At 46.5% G+C, this 19892-nt stretch overlaps 1 protein-coding gene across 1 annotated transcript in view; it reads left to right on the top strand.

Moving 5' to 3' along the window:
- Window positions 1–19892, top strand: part of SORCS3 (sortilin related VPS10 domain containing receptor 3) — a 500711-nt gene that overhangs the window by 459088 nt on the left and 21731 nt on the right. The window contains exons 19-21 of the mRNA XM_048857132.2: window positions 3187–3373; window positions 10950–11083; window positions 16235–16358. Coding sequence (XP_048713089.2) covers window positions 3187–3373; window positions 10950–11083; window positions 16235–16358 — 445 coding nt within the window. The remainder of the gene's footprint in view (window positions 1–3186; window positions 3374–10949; window positions 11084–16234; window positions 16359–19892) is intronic.

The raw sequence follows: 19892 nt of genomic DNA, 5'->3' as shown, positions 1-19892 counted from the left end.
ACCAGTCCGCAGCTAAGGAAATGGGGAATGGCGGATTAGCACTATTGCTGGGTCTGCATTAAAGAGCCAGTAATTGGGTGGAAGGATCATCTGCTACTGTTTAGCTATTAGAAATCTGTTCCCTAATCTCCATGTCAAAACCTTCCCTTTATATAAAGGGGAGGGGAAAAAACCAACCAACAAACCAAAAACCCGGCCACCAAACAATAAGGAAAACAAAAAGAAAATGACATGGCACGAGGTTGGAACTCCAGAGATGGAGTTTTCACCCTGAGGTCACCAGGACTGAATCCAGACCAGCTGTGTTTTTACCATATGTTCAGCGGCCTCCCAATAGAATGAGTTTGTGGGCTCAGTGCAGGCCCTCACAGAAAAGTCCTGTGGCATTTAACAGGCAGTAGTGAATTCATAGATTCCCAGGTCCATAAGGGGACACTGCGATCATCTAGTCTGACCTCCTGTATAGGAGGCCGGAGAACTTCCCCAGAATAATTCCTAGAGCAGATTGTTTAGAAAAGCAATCCAACCTTGATTCAAAACCTTCCATTAGTAACCTTTCTATCCAATGTTTGAACTGTCCAGGAGAGTACAGTAGAGCATTCGGTCCTTGCTAAAGAATTCTATAGGATGGTTAAAAAGCGTCTTCACCCTCTACTAAATCCTCTGGGTTTTATAGCACTCAGTTACATTTCTATAGAAGCCTGTTGGCTTCCTCCCTGTCAAATTCTATAGAACTTGTCCATATTCCAAGAGAACAAAGGCGAAATGCAAGCCCCATTGAAGTCAATGGCAAAACTCCCCTTTGATTTCAATGGCGCCAGGATTTCACCCAAGTGTCGTCCTCACAAAAGCTACCTGCATGCACAGCACCCTGGCTCGTAGTCCCAGCAGAGAGGCCATGGATGGAATGGACCTGGGGGTTAAGTGATACAATCCCTATGGCTCAAGGCAAAGATACATTGGCAGGGAAGAAGCTAACACAGTCACTCTCTGAGCTGTGGAAGAAGAGATTCCACTCCCCGGCGCTGTCAGTCCAGCTCGGAAAGTCACTAAGCAGAAGTAAGTTGTAAAGGGAGGGAAAGATTTGTCCCGGAGCCTGAGTGGACATGCTGCTGTGTCATCGGCTTTGTCCACCTTTGGAAATTCTGTTGCGTTTCCTAAGCCACTTTCCAGTTGATTGGCTGTTGCTTGTAAATTCAGGTAGTTATGGTCTCCAAAGGACCACCTACAACCTCCAGCCAATCCTCTTCTCTGCCCCCAACGTACCTTGAGGGTTGCAGGGAGGGAGCCAGCTCTCTCAGCTTTAAGGCTGTTGAGGATGCTATCCTATTGGGGGGCATCCCAAGCATGAAATTATAGAAGGCTTCTGTTCCCTTTGTGCCACTTGACCTGTGCAGAGAGAGCAGATCAGAGCAGAGAATCTACCCCTAAATCTGGTTGTTATTGTGGGAAGCTATCCCTGTTTTGCATAGCAAAGGCAAAATGGTGCTTTTAATCACCTGGCCCCTTTGGGGTTTAATGCAGCCCTGTGAGTATGGTAGTTTATTCCAGTGAAGTCCGAGGGAGGGAGGTGGAAAAGCATTAACTGGGTCTGAGCTGCATGGTAGTTTCCCTCCACTAATTAGACCAGCATGTAGTGGATCGACATCATTAGCCTTGATCCTGAGCCTGCAAATTGTAGCTTGTGGGAGTTTTGCTGTTGTCTTGCATGGGAGCAGGCTGTTCACAGCAGCTCATGAGAGCATGTTAAACTCAGGAGCAGTGGTTGGTCTTGAGCTGGAATTTCTCTCCTCTCTCTGAATATACATAGAGATAGAATCTGTTTGATTTCTGGAGTGGAGCATCCCAGGGATGTACTCAAACATTCTCTCTCTTTTACCCACTTTCCCAGTCCAAACTGGATGTGATTGGAATCCTTATCACCTTAAAGAAAGGATTTTGGGTTGTGAGTGCTTATCTGCACAGAGAGCTACACAGATTTAAAGTAAGGGGTGATTTTAAACTGACTTACTTAAATCAGTGAAGAAGGCCACGTGGACGCTTTTATTTTGGTTTAAAGCAGACTTATTTTGATTTAGCCAATTGGAAACAAATGTAAAAATAAACCACTTTGGGCCTGTCTTCACTGCAGTTAACTCGGGCGCTTACCTGCGTTTTAGCCCAAACCTCCCTACCATCCACACAGCAAAACCTTTGACCTGGGTTTGGAGGTGCTCTAATTTCAGGCAAGCTCACCCCACTGGGGGCATAGGTTAGAGCCCGGGGCCCTGGTTTAACTGAGGCTGGAACCTGCCCACTTTGCAGCGAGAATGCAGGCTAGGTCACTCAAGGGCTGACAGTCCTCCAATGCCCTCCCTACAATTCCCTGCAAAGGGCAGACAGGTTCTCCCACAACTGACACAGTTGAGTGGGAAAGAATCCTAGAGTATCTCAGCCCAAAGAACCATGGGATATGCCTCCCCAGATACACACGGGCGAGTGCAGGAACAGTGAGGATGCAGTAACATGGAAAGGGCTTTGCTGTGACCGCATCCTGCCAGGGTTAGGCTAACCTGGCTTCTCAGCCCCAGGTGCTGATCACCTGGGTTAACTGTTCAGTGAAAACATATCCTCTGATATAATTGTTTAACTGAACTGGTTTAAAAACTGATTTAAATGAAACCATTGCAGCTTCTGCAAGTAGACAAGGCCTAAGCCTCTGGGATTTCTTGTCTGCAACTATTCGCTCATTTGTACGCCCTCTTCTTCATGTATGCAGTGCACTCCAGCAGCACCTGGAAGGCGCTCCTAGCTAATCCTCCAGCAGAGACATAACCTGTCATCTACGCAGCTTCTCCCATCTCAACTGCCCCCAATATAGACACATATCAGGCGACACATAAGCAGCACTGTAGTGGCATTCTCCCCCCTTGAACCACTGGATCAGGGGTAGGAGGATAGCACCTGCTCAGACCTCTTAATGTCCCGGTTGTTCTGGGCATTCTGATATATAATAGATATAATGTACGAGCTGGAGCTGGTGCTGGTGCTGGTTGTGTTTGGGGCATTGCAGCACTTGGCGGAGATCGTTTTGCCATGTGCCGGGGTTGTCTTCGCACCAACAAAGTGAAGCTGAGCAGCGGGATGGAGTGGAACATCAATCACGCCTCTCAGCTGAGTTCCTAACCACTGTGCTCTCCGTTGCAGGGCGATCTCCAGAGGACAAACATCCAGCTGGATTTCGGAGATGGTATTGCCATGTCTTATGCTAATTTCAGCCCCATAGAGGAGGGCATCAGGCACGTTTATAAGAGCGCTGGGATCTTTCAGGTGACGGCCTACGCCGAAAACAGCCTGGGCTCTGACACTGCCGTCCTCTTCCTGCATGTGGTCTGTAAGTAGATGTGGGCGCTAAACTCTAGGGGTGAAATTCTGGCCTCACTGAGGCCAATAGAAAAACTCCCATTTACTTCAGTGAGGCTGGTCACCCGAGGATTTATCTCATCCCGACCTGTATACATGGCTCGGAGCTCATGCACTCCTGGCCCTTTAAGCAGCCTCCTGACCTGCAGGGTGAATTTCACTGCCTTGTCAAAGAAGATTCTCCTTCCATACATGCAATGAGGGGTTTTAAAGGGCCAGCTCTGCATGCAGGGGATTGGTGAACATACTTCAGACAGCATGAATCAATCCCGCAAAACACAACTCAAACTTTCATAGAATCATAGACTATCTGGGTTGGGAGGGACCTCAGGAGGTCATCTAGTCCCATCCCCTGCTCAAAGGCGGGGCCAATCCCCAACTAAATCATCCCAGCCAGGGCTTTGTCAAGCCTGACCTTAAAAACCTCAAAGGAAGGAGATTCCACCACCTCCCTAGGTAACCCGTTCCAGTGCTTCACCACCTTCCCAGTGCAAACGTTTTTCCTAATATCCAACCTAAACCGCCCCCACTGCAACTTGAGACCATTACTCCTCGTTCTGTCATTTGCTACCACTGAGAGCAGTCTAGGTCCATCCTCTTTGGAACCCCCTTTCAGGTAGTTGAAAGCAGCTATCAAATCCCCCCTCATTCTTCTCTTCTGCAACTAAACAATCCCAGTTCCCTCAGCCTCTCCTCATAAGTCATGTGCTCCAGCCCCCTAATCATTTTTGTTGCCCTCCGCTGGACGCTGTCCAGTTTTTCCACAAACGTTTCCTTAGGGTTTGAAAAACTTGAGGTCGTTTCAGCTGCTGTTTGTGATGTTTATATTTCATTCTCATGTGCTGCTTCACTTTGTGGTTCTGGACAGCTCTGAAAATGATAAAACACCTCAGGATTGGTTTATTCCATCAGTATTTCCAACTTTGCAGAAAATGCTACATAGCTCACAAGTGAACCTGGTCTCACCAGTCTTCCCATCAGTTTCTAGACCAAAGAGAGGCAGACAAGCTTCTGAAGGAGCAATATAAATGCCCAGAAATACACACTGCCTTGGCTTGGCTTATTGCTGTTATGAAACAGATCCATAAAAAAACACTGCAGGAAATAATTAAATAATGTTACCACCTCTCGTGATTTTATTGCAAATCTCAGGATTAGAGCTAGTTGGAAAATTTCCATCAGAATGATTTTTCGACAGAAAATGTGGTTTCCACAAACTCAAAATGTTCCGTGGACAACATTTTTTGATTTTCCATCAGGCAAATCAAAATGAAATGTGTTGATACGAATTCCTTCAACGTGAGTTGAAACCTTTCAGTTTGTTAAACTGCACTAAAACATTTGGTTTCAAGTCAATTCAACATTAAACTGCATCAACATACGATGTTGTGGTGCCTATGGGAGTTGCAGTTCGGGTGCTTTGTGCCTCCATTCTCTCCTGTGGACTCCTTCACTGATCTGCATCTCCCATGATGCACCTCAGTCTCACTTCATTGAGCCATGGGATATGTGGTCCACCCAGGGTGCCTGGCACTGAGAGAAGAATGAGGCAAAGTCAATTGAATGCTGATAGTCCTCCAATGCCCTTTCCCACAGTTCCTCCCAAAGGGCACACAAGTTCTCCCACAATTGACACTGTTGTCTGGGAAGAAATCCTAGAGCCTCTCAGCACAAAGAACCATGGGATATGTCCCCCCAGACACACATGGGTGAGTGTAGAAACAGTGAGGATGGGTAGGGCTTTTTTGGTGGGCATGTTCACACCTGAGCTACGCTAACCTGGCTGCTCAGACCCAGGTGCGGATCACCAGGGTTAGTTGTTCAGTGAAAACATACCCCCTGAGACCAAACTAACAGGGGTTTGCAACAGTTTAACTGAACTGGTTTAAAAACTGATTTAACAGATAAAGAGGCAGATACAGTTTAAAGTTGAACTGACTCGAAACAAAGCATTTCAACATTTCTGAATCAAAATTGTTTGGAACTTTTCACGTTAGAAAAAGTTTTGTTATTTTAGTATGTCTCAATATGGGACGAAAACAAATACAGAAATATTGGACTTTTCAGTGGGACAGAAATCCTGATTTCTATGAACCTCTGCTCTTGATATTTGCTCTTTTCTGAAAGCCCCAGTTCCTAAGGTCATGTGACTATGTTAAAATCTCAGCTTTCATTTTGAAACCAAGTAAATTTCTAGGCCTCATGGCTTCAAGAAAAGCTTGAAAATGGGATCCAGGTATATTCTAAAGGCTCAGAAATCAGAAGAAAAATAAAACAAACTCCAAATGTATTGTTCTTTTTTATTATCCTGATTTTTGGGTCTGTGCCATGATTTTTGACTGTTTGGGATTGGCGATGTTGCTTAAATATCACAAAGCCATTAGGCCTGTAACATTTTCTGGGGCATTAATAATATGGGAGTACTTGTATAGCGCTTCCCATATTTAATGTATTTGACAAACATTAGCTATTTTATCCTCTCAAATGCGAGTGAAGGAGGTCACAATCATTAACCCCATTTTACACATTGGGCAGTCGAGATCCAGAGTAGTTCAGTGACTTTCTTAATGCCACAGAAGAGAGTGAATGAGTGTAGCACCCAGGATAAGAATTCAGGAGATCGGAGCGTTCTGCCCTGTGCTTGGACCATTAGACCACCTAGTCTGAGAGCTCCTACTGCAGTCACTGCTATACCCTTCAATCCAAGTTCCTGATGGAAGTTCATAAAACTCCATTATCTTCACCCTCAGCCTGCAAATACACCTTCTCTCCCTCCTGCTGTGCTCCCCGAGGGGTACCCTTATCTAAAGTTTCCAAATGGCCAAGAACCTGTGGAGAGGATCGATTTTAAACTCCGAGCTAGGTGTGTGAAAGAGAAAAATGTCCCTGGAATCTCGTATCATGCTTGTAATTCCCTCAAAATCAAGCACAACTGCATTTAACATCCAGTTATTGGAGCGTTAACTGCTCTTGGCATCACCTTGGGCCATTAGCTAACAAAAGTAGTTGTTAGCCAGTAATAGCAACCCATTGCTCAGGGATTATTTAATTTTATTATTGGATTTGCTGTTCGATATTGAGATTCTAAAGCCGGGGACTCATGTAGCCCTGTTGAGCCACTCTGTCTTCTTCTTCTCCCTTGTCCTCTTAGACCCCATCACTGTGCCTTAAGACATGTAGCTTGATCTAAAGATTATGTGTTAATTATATTGATTACTTAAAATTCCCAGTTATCACTTTGAGGATTGACAGGTTCTTGTCCCAAGATCAGGCCCAGTATTATTAAAATTACTGTTCAGTTGGGAACCCCTATGTGCACAGTTGCAACACTCACACTTTAGGAACCCTTCTGTACTTATAATAGTTTATTATTACCTTTAGCAAAGTCACAAATACTCTCACCCAGCAAGGTAGGTAGAGACAATACAAAACATACATCTGAACATCCATATACTCACGCCATCCCTTGCAGAGCAACCTGAAATGTTAGCCATTATCTTCTCCATCACCATCACCTTCCTGCTCATCACCAGTGGGCACCATTCTGGCACCTCCCAAGGGTTACATCTCTCTCTCCTCCAGCCCGCAGGCTGGGATAGAACTTTTTATAACGTGTTACGCTGATGCCACTATGTCTAAAGCATATTCAGTAGTGACTTCTCCCCTCTTCCTTGTTTGTATTTCCTCACCCTACTAATGTTGGGGTGGTCTTCTCCTATAGGTCAGTATATTCATGATCTCAACTTATTATCATATACATCAGTTTGTTCTCATGGCACTCTTGTGGTCAAGATATCTGCAGATGTCATATCCCAGTGGTTCCCAACCAGGGGTACACGTACCCCTGTGAGTACACAGAGGTCTTCCAGAGGGTACATCAACTCATGTCGATATTTGCCTAGTTTGACAATAGGCTAAATAAAAAGCACTAGCAAAGTCCGTGCAAACTACAATTTCATATAGACAATGACTTGTTTATACTTCCCTATATACTATACACTGAAAACTAAGTTCAATATTTGTATTCAAATTGATTTATTTTATAATTATATGGAAAAAATGAGAAAGTAAGCAAATTTTCAAGAATAGTGTATATTTTTTTCATTTTTGTGTCTGATTTTTTAAGCTAGTAGTTTTTATGTGAGGTGAAACTTGGGGGTATACAAGACAAATCAGACTCGTGAAAGGGGTACAGTAGTCTGGAAAGGTTAAACGTCAGTGTAAGCCAATGTTAGCTCATGTTCCTGTGGTTGGCTGTTATGGTGTTGTTATGGACAAAATTTCCTCTTACACACACTATTTCCAGTTCCCCAAAACTTAGGGGTGACCATTAGGCCATTTATCTGTGCCAAAGTTTATAGGCCTCAAGCCTTATGCTAACTGCAGAAGCTAGTGTCTTATAGGATACGGGCCTGTAGGTTACTTGCATTACAGCTGAATAAAATAAAGGCTAAAGCTAGCCCTATGGGTTACAGACCAGCGTTTCTCAAGCTAGCATAACGCCTTTATGTTTGCTATCAAAGTAAGACCAAAAAATGTATCAACGCTATTAATGTTAAACCTATACAACTTGTGTGTGTGTGTGTATGTTTTAAGAGATTGACAAAGAGCACTTGATCTTGAAGGGTTAAAGGTGGATGGGGTGTGGGGGAATGAGATTTTCTTTGCCTAAGATTACAATACAATTTTCACTGCCTCACGACCCCCCGATTGCCTTTCATAAGCTCCGGGGTCACGACCCACTGGCTGAAAGACAGTTTAGACCCGGCATTCTCGCAAAGATTTTTTTGGTGGCCTCAGAGTGCAGCCACCAACTCTGGCTGGAGGCCGTGCTGTCACTTTTTTCCAAAAATTTTTATTTTTATGTAAGGTTTTGGGTTTTTTTGCAGGGGAGCGTGGGCAGAAGGGGTGGGGTCGGGGGCTAGCCTCCACAAAGGGGGGGCTCTACCTGCTGCCCATGCACCCACCGCTCACCTCCTCAGCCCCCGCCCGCCTCCTGTGTCCCTCCTCTCTCCCCCACTCACTGCTCACCTCCTTACTCCTCCGCCAGGGCTCCCCCGCCCCCACTCGCCTCGCTGCTCACCCCCTTCCCCACCGTCCACCTCCTCTCCCCACCCTCACTTGCTTCCCGCCTCCTCGCCCCCCGCACTCGCCTCCCGCCTCATCACACACACCCCTGCTTGCCTCCTCACTCCCCCACTCAGAGCCAGACCCGCACCTGCCCTCCTCATCCTGCTGCTGGCTCACCGCTCACCTCCTTACTCCTCTGCCAGGCCCCCCTTTGTCACCCCCACCTGCCACTCACCTCCTCACTCCACCCCAGCTCGGGGTATATTGAGGCCTGAAACCTGTGTTCTCTGAGCATCTGAGAGACTGGGGCAACTCCTTCACTCCTGGAAAGCTAGTGCATGTGTCTGATGTCTGGCTACCTTGTTTTCCCTCTCAAAAGGAGAGAACTGCAGCACCCAAGGCCTCAACCAAGCCTGGGGTCCCATTGTGTTAGGTGTGTACGTACACATAGTAGGAGTCAGTCCCTGCCCTGCAAAGAGTTTACAAGCCAAGTAGATGAAGGAGAGAGGAGAAAGTGAGGCAGAGAGATATAGTGATTTGCCCAGGGTCACATAGGGAGTCTGTGGCAGAACTGGGAATCAGACCTAGGTCTATATAGCCCCACGCCAAGCGTAATCTACAAACCCACCTTTCTTCTCTAACAGTAGTGGTCCATCTGACTACCAGATCTGAACATCACCTATAAGACATAATCAGCAACATGCCAGCATGCCTAGTGCATCTCAATTATTAATTTAAATTCAATCCCCCACAAAAAAATAAGCAAGAGGCGGGGGGGGGGGAAACAGATGGAGAAAAAGCTGAAGTTCCAACCAATAACGTTAGCGTTTTCTCCATCTGTTTTTTTCCTCTTGTTCTTTTTATTTCTGTGGCGAGGAACTGAATTCTCAATTGTCATGCACTGGGAGGGATCACTAGAGTTATTTCTGGCCATTTGCTGCTGTGACAAGACTTCCTGCTGCATCGTCACCTTTTCGACCATTCCAGAAGCAAGGGAGGTTATCTGGTTAACTCTCGGCTCTTGCTTCTTCTCAGAACCCTTACTATAGAAAGATAAAGATGGCCCAATTACCAAAAGTAGAGAAGAAAATACTACCAATGACAGCTGACCCCCAAAAGTTCCCAGCTGTAGCTCTTGATCAAAAAGGAGCAAGAAGTTTAGATGCTTGGCCAGACTTATTCAAACTTCTTTGCTCTGGAAATCTCATGAGACCAAACACTCATAGAAGACTCTTATTAGTACCTGGCTTTGATCAGGTCATGAATACCTCAAGCATAAATGTTCTTGGAACGTTTTGGTATTTCTGCTTCATGACGCAGTTAATACCAAGTTCAGAGGCTTGTCGAATATTATTAATATTAATCACTCACTAGTTTTTCAAATTAGTATCTTTGTGCTTTCTGCCCCTTGCACTTGGGAAAAGCTCCCCATAGATCTCTGCAAAACTACCTCATTCTCTTCCTTCAAATCCCTCCTTAAAACCTTCCTTTGCTGTGACACCCACAAAAAACTCTGACCACTGGCTATTATGCTGACCAGTACTGTATCATAGTTTCCTTGTGCTCCTTTGTCTATCTGTCTGTAGCTACCTGTTACCTCTTGTCTTGTCTTAGATTGTAAGCTCTTTGGGGTGGGCCCATCTTTCTGTTCTGTTTGTACAGTGCCTAGCACAAGGTGGCGTTGGACCATAACTGTGGATATTGGCCACTTCTGGAATACTATTATTAATAATATTGAAAACGTTTGGGGTTTTGGTTTCAAATCATGAAGAAAGAGGGCTGTTTTCAGTTTAAAGAGTGTCTGGAAGGTCTTTTCTGATGTGTCTTGGTGCTCAGATACAAAGATGATGAACAACCATATAAAACCCTAGCTGGACTGATTTTGCACATCCCTGGTATGTAGGTTTGTTTAATCAAGGGTGGAAATTTGTCCATCCAACATGGCTTGGACGGTTGGTAATGGGTTATGGGCCCTTTCACCTACAGTACCCAGCTTAGCTGGGGAGATTGAAATCCTTAGCTATTTGAGAGCTGTTTGGTGACCTGTGCAATGAGTTGGTAGGTTTCAGTTTGGTTCCTAGCAGACAGATGTCCACGTTATAAAAAGCATCATTCCAGCTGGCTCCAACAGGCTAAGGTTTTAATGGGTAGAGAGTCTAAACCACTCTGTAAAACCCTAACAGCTTGTGCATCCCAGCTCCAAGTCTGAGACACAGTGGTTAGGCTGCATGGGGGAAGCTTGCACACCTGCCTCCTATGATGCAACCCTATAAAAGCTCAACAAAGAATTTGAGTCTACAGGGCTGTTAATCTGGTACCATCTTCTGTCATTAAGTAATCTTCTCCATTGCACCACATTTATGCTGGTGGAACTCCATTCACTTCAAAAAGGAGAGCATTTTGCTTTACGTCATTGTAGAACGTTGCTCAGGGAGGACTTACTGAGATGCCTGTAATAATGAGATCACCTCCTGCAGGTCCAGTGGAGCATGTCCATCTGAACGTACCCTTCGTTGCCATTAGGAATAAGGAAGTCAACCTTACTGCGGTGGTATGGCCGAGTCAATCGGGCACCCTTACCTACTTCTGGTGGTTTGGTAACAGCACCAAGGTACGGTCCCTTTTTATTATATTGTACTTACTTCAGTGGCTTGGCAGGGCAGAATATTGTTTGAGCAGCAATGAAAACATGCTGCTCTTGCTGGGTTTTTTCCCCTGGATCTAAAAAAGTCTGTTCGGTATCTGAACTTTGCCCATTGTGATTTATTTTCCCCCTTGTGGGGGTGTTGCAGGAGTCATTACATTTTTGCCGCTGCTTATTATTGTGCTTGGCAGACCATTGTTATTACCAGAGTTTGCTTGCAACTTAACAAAATTATATATCACTATATACTGGATAACGCTGGGTTTCAACACAGCATTTAACAGCTGCTGGTGTTCAAGTAACCATCGGTGTTTCCATTATATACCAGTATACAGTGTATAATGCTGGATTCCAACACAGTACTTTAAAGCCACTGGTATTCAAATAACTATCGCTGTCTAGAAAGTCAAACGAGGCTCCCAGTGAACTGTTCCTGCCTGACCATGCCTATTATTCAGAGCCATGAGCACAATTAAAGATAAAAGCGAAACCTCTCTTAAGCAAAGGGATTGGCAAAAATCAGTTGTCTACTACAAAGGATCTCTTTTTGAAAAGTTGGAATGAATTCTACAGGAGATTTTGGAGATGTTTCTAAAGGAATAAGTCAGGAGACTGCCGACTGGAGATGCTCTTTAATGCAGGTTCCATTGTTTGAGAGACCTGTGGGCTACAGTTTCAGACACTGCCCTCCTTTTATGCAGGTGTAAACTGCAAAGAGAAATAATGTTGTTGCAATTTTGTGTCCACCAGTACATATGAAGGTGTTTTTGGTCACTTCAGTATCTGCATCCCTGATTCACAAGTGCAGTCAGGAACTAAGCCTATGTTTTCACGGCAAAAAAAGTGTGGTTTTTACTTTGAGATAGCTATACTCCCCAACTGGGATTGATCTTGACTAGCTACATCAAGGCAAGTGCTCAAGTTAGCTATCTTGATGTAAAAATACACCTATTTTTGCTGGGAAGACATAACCTTAGACATCAAAGCAGTATAAATTGCAGGTGGAAAATTGTGCCTGTAGTCATTTGTGCCTGCAAAACTGGAGGGCATGTTAAGAATGGGGTATGAACATTTGAGCCTTTAAAAATCAGATAAGGATGGGAAAGTGGAGTTAAGTGGCTGAAGATCTCTTCTCAGCTCTAACAGTTCTGCAATTTGTTTGCAGAGTCTCAGATCTGTAAGCGACTGGTTTCCAGTGGAATCCTGTGCCATTCGGTGTAACCTCGAACCCATGGACAGTATAGGCCGATATAGATGCCATGGCAAGGAATACTTTAGAAATGCACGGAGTAAAAATAGTTAATGCTAGCAATACAGCAAGATGATCAGTCATCTCTCTAGTCTCATCAGATTCTGTTAAGGAAATTGGGGTTGGCTTTCTGAAGAAGGTGTCATTTTGTGTCATTTTCACCTGTGTCAACCCAGGGATCCAGAACTGCCTGTAGACTTTAATCCATTGCCAGCTGTTGCCTACATCCTCGCCCTGAAAGCAGGATATGGTACAAATATACCCACGCCCCAGAATCGTGCCCTGTTGCTTCACAGCACTCAGCTTACGGATGGCAACGGGAATACAGGGATGTGGCACTGGCTCTGTCTCTCTCCCAAACTCTGACGTGTGATAGTAAATGAGCAGGGCACTCTGCATGCCGAGGGGTGACTCGGAGAATTGCAGCCTTAGCACAACCCCTGTGTGTTTGCTTAGGTCTTGCGCGACAACAGCTACAGGGGTAATAATAGGGTGTTACCGGGGAGAGTGCAAAGAACTGATCATGGTTGCACAATGGATTTTCGCACTCAGGGATCATGCATTTGCTGACTCTTCCTGACGGAAATGGTGAATGTTTTACAAGGATGACTCATCTTTTTATTCTTCTCTATGTCCTTGTACCAGGGTGGCTTGGCCATTAGGGGCTGGAGGTCGCCAATCCTGATGACAGAATGAGGCACACCTGGCAGAGATCAGGGCGATGGCCCTACAGAGAGCCCCAGGAGGATGTGATGGAGAGGGGAAGCTCAGGAGATTGTAGAGAGACTGCAGAGGGCGTGCAAGACTCCTGCAGGGCCAGAGTCAGCAGGGGGAAAGCCACCAGGCCTATGCAGAAGGACAGACTCCTGGCGGGAGGGTCTGGATGGTGGGGGGGCAGCTGACCCTATTACCATCCATTTCTTCCTGGGATCAAAGCTTGGGGCCCCTCTCTTCAGAAGGGGGAATCTGCCTCTCTGCAGCAGTATCCCCCCCTCTTTAGCAACCTTTGCATGGGAAGGTGCTCTCGGAGGGGTGGGGGCAGAAGGGAGAGGAGCATGGGGTTTAGCGCCTCTCTGCAGCACCAATCCCTTCTAGCTCCATGGATATTCAAGCTTGAGCAGCATTATCTGGATCCTCTCGTGAATGCTACCAAGAGAGAGGCAGCCAATGGCAGCACGAGCCATTTTGCATTGCTGAGCCCATTTGGCTCCCAGATATGCAAATCCTGGCACGCTCCAGAACTGCCCTCTGCCCTCCAGCGCAGCCCTTCGGCTCTGCTGCAACACCACGGCCGTGCTGGCTTCGAGCTCCTGCTGCACTCTCTGGGTAAAACACCTCCTGCCTACAGGCTTTCCAGCCTCCGTCTCATTAGTGCCTGCCACTGCAGGGTTATGCTAATGTAATGCCGACAGACCCCGGTCATCGGCAAGCGGGATCGAACCTGGGACCTTGGGAGCTTAGTGCATGAGCCTCTACCACGTGAGCCAAAAGCCAACTGGCTGTAGCTAAGGCTATAAAGCAGATTCATTTTAGATCTCTCTCTTAAGTGGTCTCGCTGCCACTGGATGGGACAGAACACCACACCCAGGAGGTGTGTGGGTTACACCAAGTCATGTCACGGGGCATGTGGGATCCTGCTCCAGTCCTTGCTTAATGTGCACAGCTGTGGGTCAGGGATCTGCAGCTAATTCAAGGCAAAAGGGCTGCTTTTCTTAGGAACAAATTGGCTCAAAGTACAGCTGCGGGCTGCACCTGGGATACACGCCTGCTGTCTTAGAGTTGGGGGTAATTTATCCGTCCGTGTACCAGCTGCTCCCTGTTGGGGCTGGAGGCGAAAGCCAAGGAAGGACGGGTTGCGCTACCCAGGGATTCTGCTGGGAGTTCCAGAGACACCCCTGTGTGCGCAAACTCGCACATCCCTTCCCTGCTCGGGCCACCTGCCATTTCGAGAAGATCTAAGGGTGAATCTAGGCCCCAAGGTGTCACAGCACCGAACACCTCTCATGCAGCTTTGCAATCCCATCAGTGCACGGCAAACTTTGCCCCACACGCAAACCATTCTTTAAAGAGACCCACGGCAGAGCAACTTCCGTATTAAGCACACCCTGGACAAGGCACATTCTCCCCCGCACCCCCCAACACCAGACAAAGCCACTGTAGTGAATTGCTGGTCTGTTGCTTTTGCAATATAACCAAAGGCCAGTTTGCTTGGATTAACACAGGTTCGGTTTAATAAATGTGTCCGGCTATCTAATAATATGTTTGTGCAAATGAACCTTAAACGACTTGATTTAATTTAGAGTTAGTTCCCAGGCCTTGACGCTTGAATTAAATGGAAGGAATTGGCTGAATGTTAAAACACCATGATGCAGGTGAAATCAGCCTTAATAATACAACATCCACGAAGGCACACACACGAAAAAGGCAGTTTTGAAGACAACATTCGCTGCTGTTATTTTGGAATGGAATCGTGGCTGGTAACCTGTCGGACAATTGCTAATGTTCCCCGCGGTTTAGAAGCACCCTGTTCTTCTGCTCCCATGTAGTGAGTGTATAGCTCACTAGGCATAAACACTATAGGGCTAGAGTGACCAGACAAGTTCACTCACTCGGTCTCTGAGTCCTGTATGACCAGAACATCTGGGCTAAGGGGATCTGCCTGCCGTTGCTTGGTGATGCCCAGGTGTCTTGAGCAAAGGAAGGTTGCGTTCCCCAAGGAGAGCAAACACTGCTAGCCTGAGCCATGCCAAGTAAAACTCAGATTTGACTAGTCAAATGGCATGACTCATCCACTGCTGTGAAATAAAGGATTAACCTCATCCCACGCAGGCAAACTGACCCTCTGATGGGAATAAAATGTGAGGGATGTGAAGGAAAGGGGTAAGGGTCTGGGTGGATTTATTTACGAGGAAGGGGCTGGTTTTGTGGCCAAGGCACTGGAGTGGGACAAAGGGTTCAGATTCCTGGCTCTGCCACAGATTCCCCTTGTGACTTTGGCTGTCACTTAACCTCTCTGTGATTCAGCTCTCATCTCTATTTAGGATAATAATAATTTCTCGCACTTTTCATCAGTAGATCTTAAAGCACTTCACAAAGGAGATCAGTGTCATTAATCCCATTTTTCAGTTGGGGAAACTGAGGCACAGAGGCAAAGCAGCCTGCCCAAGGTCACCCACTAGCGGAGCAGGGAGTAGAATGCAAGTCTCCTGAGGCCCACTACTGCACTCCAGCCACTGCACCACCCTGGCTCCCTCACAGGGATGCTGTGATGATCCATGTATTAATGTCAAGTCCTCGGGAACGACAGTGATGAGGGCCACAGAGCTACTGAGATAGATAGACAGAGTTAAACATCTAGCTTGAGTTAGGCATGACTGCCATAGCTTGGGTCTGGATATTTTGGGGGAAGTATGCGGGGGTCCAACCTGGCTCCAAACTCTCGTTCAAGGCTATATCGCTTGGCTAACCAAGAGCTGTGGGGCGGGAGGGAGGAATGCTGCATTCTGCAGATATTGTCACTCCAACTGGGGAGTTGCTCATTGTGCTCTACTTGGGTATAACTAGGAGGAAGGAGATGCAGTTCAGCAAAAGGAAACTTTTAGGCTGAATTTCAGGAACCATTTGCAATAGTCAGAGATGTACCTGGCTGTGGGAGAGTCTCCATAAGGGAAGTTTGGGAAGGGCCGTGACTTGAGACATGTATCAACGCAGAAAGCCCTGAGGAGCAATGCTGTATTAGCTGGTGGTGGGATGGATAAAATGGCTCCACAGAGCAGTTCCATGTGTCATTTCTGCGAGTCCAAGAAGAGACTGTAACCCCAGTCCTAGAATGCGGTTCTGTCATCATTGCTTGTGTTTGGCTTTTGCAGCCCCTCATCACCCTAGAAAGCAGCGTCTCCTATACCTTCGCCACCGAGGGGACGAACACCATCACGGTGCAAGTCTCTGCTGGGAGTGCCCTCCTCCAGGACACCAAGGACATCGCAGTGCATGGTATGCTCCACCAGTTGCAAGCAAAGCTCAAGCAGGGGGCAGGCAGAACCCAAGCGTCTTCCAGAGTCCAGCGGAAGACAGCGGGCAGTGGCTTCCCTATTGAATCTCAGTACAGGATAAGCCTGATTACCCCAGGGACAGGGTCCTGGATTATCAGGGCTTGAACTGTTTGGAGGATCCTCTGACTCCGGGGCCCGTTGGCCAGCTTCCCCAATTGTAAATGAGACCAGAGAGCAGGTTTGATTGAGCGAGGATCCCAAGAGAGAGCGATCTGGTTAAAGCACATTAACAAAATCCATCTAGCAAAGCTCTTTAGTTAAATTGCTATACTGCTTCCTCTGGGTCTGGGACTCCGCCCTGGCCTCTGTTATTTCCCAGGTTACTGGGAACTTCAAAAAAAAAACAAGGCACTGAGCTCCAGATCCTCTAATTCCCATTGTAATCAAGGGGGTATTTGAAATCAATGGGAGTTAGGTACCTTACTACCTTTGAAATGACCACCAAATGAAATTAATAGGTAGCAGGTTTAAAACAAACACAAGAAAGTATTTTTTCAGGCAATGCACTGTCAACCTCTGGAACTCCTTGCTAGAGGGTATTGTGAAGGCCAGTACTATAACGGGGTTCAAAAGGGAGCTAGATAGATTCATGGAAGATAGGTCCATCAATGGCAGGAATGGTGTCCCTAGCCTCTGTTTGCCAGAAGCTGGGATTGGGTGACAGGGCATGGATCACTTCATGATAACCTGTCTGTTCATTCCCTTTGGGGCACCTGCCATTGGCCACTGTCAGAGGACAGGATACTGGGCTTGATGGACCTTTGGTCTGACCCAGTATGGCTGTTCTTATGTTCTTATGAGGATCTGGGCCTAGGACTTCACAGTAAGATACATAACTCTGAGCTTTATAGCTCATATCTGCACTGCGTGGGAATCCACACAGCACTTACTGGACCTCGGCAGTTCCTGCTTGGACTGGGCACAATACAAATCCTGGACTGGATTCACAGCGGGGGCCATTCCAGAGTCCTGGTCAGGCATATGGAGGGGATACCCCCAGAACATCATAGACTTCTCTCCCTGTGCCGCCCTCTGCTTCCATTATCCAGTTCTCACCAGCTAATGTGAGGAACATGGCCCTGCTCGGACAGCAAGGTTTTGCTATATGTGCGCGTCAGATGATGGAGGTTGCACTGAAGGTTTGTCTCGTTCCAGCGAGTACCTGTTGAATAAATGCTCATGTGGATACTAGAAAGCTAGCTGTTGAGATTTAACAAGCAGATAAATATGCATTTATCAACTGTGTAGCTGGGGAAATGCAGTGGATTTTAATAATCTGCTAACATGATTTAATAGCACACAGTTACTATTAGCCTATGTAAGTAAATCTGTATTTAATCAGCCTCATTTCAAGTGTGGTCAGAGGCATTCTAAATTTCTGGGAAATCGTTGTCTTTGGAACTGGGAAATAAGTTTCTTCAGGAAACGAATCCAACAGAGCTTGAACACGTGCTGAGTATCTGCAACCCACTGGGGAGAATATGTTAGAGGTGCTCCTCTGTGCCCAATACACAAAATATGAGTCTTGTAGAGCAGTATCTAGCAAAGTGGAGCTCCTAAAGTAAAGCTGTAGTAGCCCATACGTTTAGTGCTGGCGATCACCAGTTTGATCCCTTGTCTGTGAGCCACAGTGGAAGATGTCATATATGAACCTGCTGTCTGGTTTCGGATGGATGGTTGGAAACGCTACACTATGCACATTGGTGCAGGGTTAAGCACAGAAGACTTGGAGGCTGGGTTGAGTTCACCATACAAAAGTCGGTTTCACTTTGGGCAGGTCTACACTTAAAAAGCTGCAGCAGCCCAGCTGCACCACTATAGCATGCTAGTGAAGATGCTGCTATGTCAGCAGGAGAAGCCCTCCCGTCAGCAGAGTGGTGTCTACACCAGGGCTTAGGTCGGTATAACTGCATCTCTCAGGGGTGTAGATTTTTCACGCCCTTGAGCGATGTAGTCATACCGAGGTTTGTAGTGCAGGCCTGGCCTTTGTTTGCCTTTTGTTTTTCTATCACGTGTGTTTTATTTAATAATGCTATGGCACCTAAAAAGAAAGGACAGCCCTTGCCATTAAAAGCACGACAAGACCTGTGGTTTTTATGGCAACATTTGTGGCATTCCTCATTGATGCTATTGTCAAGTTAATTTTACCTGCCTATTATAATACCTAGCTCTTTTATAGGCTTTGCATCTGTACATCTCAAAGCATTTTACAGAGGAGGTCAACATAATTGTGCCCATTTTACCAAGGGGGAAACTGAGGGATGTCACAGAACAGGGATGTGACTTGCCCAAGGTCACCCAGCAGTCCAGTGGCAGAGCAAGGAATAGAATGCATGTCTTCCAAGTCCCAGTCCATGTCCAAGCCCTGAGGCCACCCTGGGAAATTATTATTGGCATTCTTTTACTTGTATTGCGGCAGTGCCTAGAGTTGCTGACCAGAGCTCAGGACTCCGTGATGCTCTCACAGTACACACATGAATCACAAAATGCACCAGAAATTCCTGCTCCAGAAAGAGTTTATGTTTAATGTTGGCCGCTTCACCTGGGTTCTGTATGCTAATTATTGAAACCTCCAGACATCATAATGGCTCAAAACCATCCCACCCTCCATAAGAACGCTGGTCTGAAATGCCCAGAGTCAACAAGCCAACCTGGAAACCAAAACCTCAAAAGAAAACAAAATAGCCCCCTAAAAATTCACACTGAGGAATGCCTTGCAGCATGGCTAACGGTTCCTCTGACGCTGGCCTCAGGGGCACAAGCTCTAGGTATGGTGGAAACCTGACTCCCTAACGTACTGGAAGAGCTTGTGTTGTGTCCTCTGGCAGTGGCTGGTCCTCTAGAGGATAACAACCTACTGCTGCTACCACCCAGTGGAGTTATCCCTTTAGCTCAAGTGGTAGACATCTAGGCTGTGATGGAGAAGGCCCCAAGTCCAAACACATCCAGGGAGTCATTACATCTGCAACTGAGGGAGCTCTGCTGTTGATGGTGGAAAGCCAAAATGATGGCATCAGAGTGCAACCTGTTAGACTTTGTGGTGCTGCATCAGAATTACAGAGCCACGTGATAGCACACTGAGGGAGGCATTAGGGGGTTGTGGGAAAGGAAGGAGCAATACACCTTAGACGAGACTTAAAAAGAGAGGATGAGTCAGAGAGATACAGGGAGGCAGGTCCAGAGGCAGGCGATTGTGCCAACAGTGGGGAGATTACAGTGCAGGCCAGAGGACCGGTCTGGGCTTGGGTACTTTAAAAAAAAATTGTCACTGAAACCAGCCTGGGATGCCCCCACTTTAGCTATCAATTAATTGGGAGGTAATTTGGCAGCGTCTTGTGAATAGCCTTCCCTGGATTTGTGTGTCATTAGCACTATTGGTATCTGATTTACTGGGGTATTAACCATTCCTGGCAACCTTCCAGGAGACCAAACAGCTCATGCCTGCGTTTGGAAAAAAGCGTTCCTGACAGTCAGT

This window comes from Caretta caretta, chromosome 7, assembly GCF_965140235.1.
Source record: "Caretta caretta isolate rCarCar2 chromosome 7, rCarCar1.hap1, whole genome shotgun sequence".
NCBI lineage: Eukaryota > Metazoa > Chordata > Testudines > Cheloniidae > Caretta > Caretta caretta.
The sequence above is the reverse complement of the archived record's forward strand: the minus strand, read 5'-3'. Positions and strand labels throughout refer to the sequence as shown.